Source organism: Lynx rufus, unplaced genomic scaffold (assembly GCF_022079265.1).
Source record: "Lynx rufus isolate CCGP_SWC_20201006 ecotype Redwood Valley unplaced genomic scaffold, mLynRuf1.p SCAF_3, whole genome shotgun sequence".
Lineage (NCBI taxonomy): Eukaryota > Metazoa > Chordata > Mammalia > Carnivora > Felidae > Lynx > Lynx rufus.
Genome location: NW_025814845.1, coordinates 122,039,415 through 122,044,534, shown reverse-complemented (window position 1 = coordinate 122,044,534; position 5,120 = coordinate 122,039,415). Strand labels below are relative to the sequence as shown.

Genomic DNA, 5,120 nt, shown 5'->3' with positions numbered 1-5,120 from the left:
TGTCTCTTCTGGTTTCTTTAAGTTGAAGAAAAGTAAGTCCCTTCACTTATTATCCATTAACTGTCACGGTTCTTTTTGTTACATCTGAAAATCACAATGTTCTTTAACAACATTTAATCCCAACTTGAGCCACTGTAACAATTTTCATGGACTCCTGGGACATTTCCTAAACTCATCCGCAAAATAAGAAACACCTCAAAGCAGTTCCATATTAGGTCACCGCTCAGGGCAGCAGAATTTCCCCTAAAGGATCACCTGGTTCCTTCCTCTTTTTGGACCTATAGATTAGTAAGGTGCTCTTCTCATCATTAATAATGTAAATGTCTAAACAAGAGCTTTCCTGGGAAAAAAAAAAAAACTTTGGAAACCTAATATGTTGCTTAAAATGGATCAGGAGGTACCTTTAAACTAGGATCAAAATGGATCAGGAGGTACCTTTAAACTAGGATCAAAAAAGGAGAAAAGTCTGTATATCGAAGGGCAGAATTTCTTTGTGCCAGACCACCATTAGACTTTCACCAACTCTGGTGTTTGAGTGAGTGATAGGAAGGGGACAAAAATCAACTCCTTCTAACCACCCAGGATTTCTTCCTCAACCCACTCTGCCTATTGCAGAATGTAAGTTTTTGTAAAGGTCATGGAAATGAAGGGAGAGAGAGATGTACTTTTGCTTCATAACTCAGTAACCTAGGTGCTTCCTGCTCTGGTTGGGGCATTGCTCTCCAGGAGCAGTCACTGAACTGAGAAGTATGGTGGGCAAGCCCTTAGGCCTCAACCGGGGTATCCTACTCCCACAAACAGGCCTGGACTCTTGCCACACCCAGGCTCCCAGTGCTGGCTGAAAACTAAACTGAGTTCCTTTCTTCCTTCTTCCCAGGTAGTACCTCTGCTCATAAAGATTCTCTTTGCAGAATTATTGCAGATCTGGAGAAAAGACTCCAAGGGAGATATTGGAGCCAAATATCACAACCTCATCTAGACAGAGAAGCAATGCACCCTGTGAGATGAGCTCTGGCTATTAGAAGACAATTATAAACGCTGTTCTTTTATACCTTCCTAGAGAAACACCCCCCTTTTAAATCCAAATCAGACTATAACAACCACTCTAAAATAAACCATTAAAATGTTTCTGCTTTAAAAAACTATCAAAATAATTTCCATGTAAATGATTGAAAACAACATCACATTTTAAAAGCCATTTAATTTTAATAGTATATTTTAATGAAAAAAGCAGCATACTTTGCCAATAAAACATTAAAATCATCTTTTCAATGAAAGACAATCAAACAACACCAAAAATAACTTAATACATTACCATAGTAAATAAACCATCTATTAACAAACAAAACAAAACAAAAACAAGAAACCAGGTCATATACAGAACTCAAGACTTCAGAGAGCCTCAAATGGAACAGCAATACAGCAAAATTTGTAAGAATATATCTATATGTGCATCATTTTGAATGGGATATTTACAATAGATAAGGTACCAATCACCATGTACCTAATTATTTTTTGTTCCAAAAGAATTCTACCAAACAATGTGAATTTACAAGCAGTGCACTGTCTTTCTTATAGTTTAAATTAGTTTTTCTACAAACAAACCTCCAAAAGGAAAAACCGAAGGATTCTTGTAAATGTTAAAATGTAGTCAACAAAGCAATTGAAAACAAGAAGATTGAGATACCTTGGTGAAATCGTAGAATCTGGAAGGGCAAACACCAAGTGAACAAATGCACCTAAAGCTAGAAAATGATGCATCATAGTCATGCTTCCAACTGCTTCACTTCTTCTCTTCCATTAGAGGTGTGTGTGTGTGTGTGTGTGTGTGTGTGTGTGTGTGTGTAAGGGTGAGTGAGAGCGCGCGTGTGTAGTGGGGACAATGTGGGAATCCCCATTAAATATGTAACGAAGTAAACAATACTTTGGACAGTGAATCAAGTCTACACGATTAAGACATCCATTACTGAGTGTCGACTCACAAACCAGAACACTACCAGTAAAAACAAAGGAAAAACAATCTTCATTCAAAGTGAGAATATACAAATGGGCCAAAAGGAACACAGTATAAGAGGAAAGCCATAAAAATTCAGTAAACTCATCAAACATAAAATTGTTTAACTCCACGAGCCATACGTTTCCCCCATTTTTAGACTAAATAAGTTTAATTAATTAGAATGTGCACAAATTAAGTTGCTAGAGAGATAAATTAATAATTTACAGAGGGTTGTTCGGCAATAATCTAATAATAGCTTTCAAGATCAGTGAACACAGCAGGAGCAACTCCTTTCTTAAGCATTAACACTTTAGAGAAGGAAGAAGGGGGTAAGAACCACAATAAAAATATATATATAATATACAGTGTAAATGCAGAAAATCTGCCATCTTTTTTAAAATTCAAAATACTTTAGAGATGTCTCTATCACATTAAGCATCAACTCTAGTTTAAAGTTTCAGTCCTGAATCGATTTCTATTTCTGAAAAATAGCTGCAAAGTGTACTTTTAAACTTGAACAAGGGTGATGTCTTTAGGAATAAAAACAAATCTTACTTGATCATTTTGGGGCCTTTTTAAAACGCTGTCTCGTCTGCCTTCCTGCAAACAGCCAGCTCCAGACTTCCTGTGAAGAAGCCGAGGTGCCTTTTCCGGATGGGGTGGGGTTAAAAGGAATAACTTTGCTACAACTTGACAAATCCCTTCTTTTGTTTTGTTTTGTTTTGTTTTGTTTTGTTTTGTTTTGTTTTTCCTTGAGAAATCGTTTCACATTCTCACTGGGTTTGGGCTCATTTGCTCGCTCCTTTGCTCGCTCTCCAATCCTCGCTTTCTCCGGATTCACATTTACTGGAATTGTTTCTGGTAGCCAAAAGTGGAAAGAAAAGAGGCAGGAGAGAGAGAGGGAGGGAAAAGAGGGGACGAGGAGGGGATGTCCCTGGAGAGGCCAAGGGTCTCCTAAATGCCCGCAGAATATTTCATTCTTTTCTGTTTCTGCCTCTGGTTGCAGAACCAGACGCGCACCACGTTTTTCTTAAGGTCCAGCTTCTCCGCGATGGCGGCGATCTTCTCGGAGGAGGGCCGCGGCTGGATGGCGAAGTAGGCTTCAAGAGAACGTTTCTCTGGGGCAGCGATAGATGTGCGCTTGCGCTTCTTCTCCGCGCCGTTGAAGAGCTCCGGCTTGGTGAGCTTCTCTCGGTGGGACTTCTCGGCCTCTTCGAGCCACGCTTGCAGGATGGGTTTGAGCGCGATCATATTGTTGTGCGACAACGTAAGGGATTCGAACCTGCAGATGGTGCTCTGGCTAAGCGAGCCCACACCAGGGATCTTGAGGTTGGCCAGTGCGGAGCCCACATCGGCCTGGGTCACCCCCAGCTTGATGCGTCGCTGCTTGAACCGCTCGGCGAATGCCTCCAGGTCCCGGGGGTCGGCGTCCACGTCGCTCATGCAGCCCATGTGTGAGGGCAGCCCATGCGCGTGGGCCATGCTGAGCGCTGCTTGGTGCATGGGGTTCATGGTAGCCATGTGCGGTGCATGAGTTGGCGTGGACACTACGGCGCCGTCGGGGCCAGCCATGGCACCCAGGGCCAGACCGGGACTCAGGTGCTCCAGCAGCTCGCCCTCCAGCGCCTGATGCGGCTGATGGTGGTGGTGGTGATGATGGTGGTGGTGGTGATGCGTGCCCGCCAGTGCGGACGGGTGCGAGATGGGCACCGACGAAGAAGAGGCAGCCGAAGTGCACGGGATGGTGTTCATGGTGTGGTAGGTAGCGTCCGGCTTGAAGGGGCTGTGGTGGGGCGGGTGGTGATGGTGGCTCTTGCTCTGGGAGACGATGTCCACGGCCGCCAGAGCTTCGGCGCGGGCCAGCAGACTCTCATCCAGCCCGCCGAATATATTGCTCTGCAATTGCAAGTAAAAGGCACACATTACGCTCAGCAGGGAATTGTGCGCACTCTCCCCGGAAGCCCCGGCACAGCGCTCGACAACGCCGCCGCGCCTACAACATTCCCAGAACGTTAAAATAATAATAATAATAATAATAATAATAATAATAATAATAATAATAATCCTGAATGTAGCAGGTGAGGCGGAGAGGAGGGTAGCCACTGAGAGAAACCGTGAGTGCACGAGGAGGAGGAAAGTGAGCCTGCAAACACAACACAACACAACACGCGCACAGGCAACATCCCAGGTCATAAAAATTAATATGAAAGAAAAGGCCCGCTGAATACATAAGAGAGAGAGGGGGGAAATTGGTTGGAGGTGTGGGGTGATTTGCTGTGCAGACATGAAAAAAACATCAAGCAGATAAAGGGGGCTGTCAAAATGTGCCTTTAAGCGGTGATTATGCAGAAATACGCACCGGTGGGGTTGGAAGACACGCTCTCCGCATCGCCTCGGAGCCCCCGCCGCTGCTGCCGCTGCTGCCACTGCTACTGGAGCTGCTGCTACGGCCTCCACCGCCCCCGCCACTGCCACCACCGCCGCCAGCATTGCTCGAACTGCTAGGGGAGCTAGCGGAGGGCGCCGCGGGCGCGGAGGACCCGGGCGAGGCGCTGTGCAGTGCCGAGTACTTGGGCTCCACGTGCAGGCTGCCGCCGTGCGGCATGCTGAACGCCTGCTTGCTGTTCAGGGACATCATCATCATCTTCCCGGTCCGCCCGGGCGCTCGTCCGTAGCGCACGCACTGACCCCGTCTGCCGGGACCCTCTTGAGAAGTGCTGGGCGAGCGCAGGAGCAGCGAAGGGCAGTGCAAAGTTGCGCTCTCCCGCCGCCGCTCCCAGCTCTGCGCGCCTTGCCCGGACTACGAGCTCCTCCTCTGGCTCCGCTGTCAGTCTTAGGGGTTTCTGGGCTCCGCTTGGAGCTGGCTGCAGACCTGGGCGCCCGAAACTGCCCCCGCGCCTCGCGGCCGCCGAGTTATACTCCCCTCTCCCCGCGCCTGCCCCCTACCCCCCGCCCTCTCTCCCTCCCTCCCGCGCGCCTCCGCCCTCCCTGCCAGGAAGCGCGGTTTCTCCAGCTCGGATTCTAGCGTCGCCCCTTCTCTCTTTGCTCCCTACAGAGTAGGGTCCGAGGAGCTCTCTCGACCCCCGCCTCCCGCTCCCCCGCCGCGCCCTCCACCTCCCTTTCC

The 5,120-nt window shown here is 47.7% G+C and overlaps 1 protein-coding gene across 1 annotated transcript; it reads right to left on the bottom strand.

Annotated features, from left to right (window-relative positions):
- Positions 1 to 2,950: 2,950 nt before the first annotated feature.
- POU4F2 (POU class 4 homeobox 2) lies at positions 2,951 to 4,640 on the bottom strand. Its single transcript, XM_047090408.1, has 2 exons — positions 4,356 to 4,640; positions 2,951 to 3,892 (listed from the first exon to the last, which is right to left on the bottom strand). The coding sequence occupies exons 1-2, from the start codon at positions 4,638 to 4,640 to the stop codon at positions 2,951 to 2,953; spliced, it is 1,227 nt and encodes a 408-aa protein (XP_046946364.1).
- Between the last annotated feature and the right edge of the window lie 480 nt (positions 4,641 to 5,120).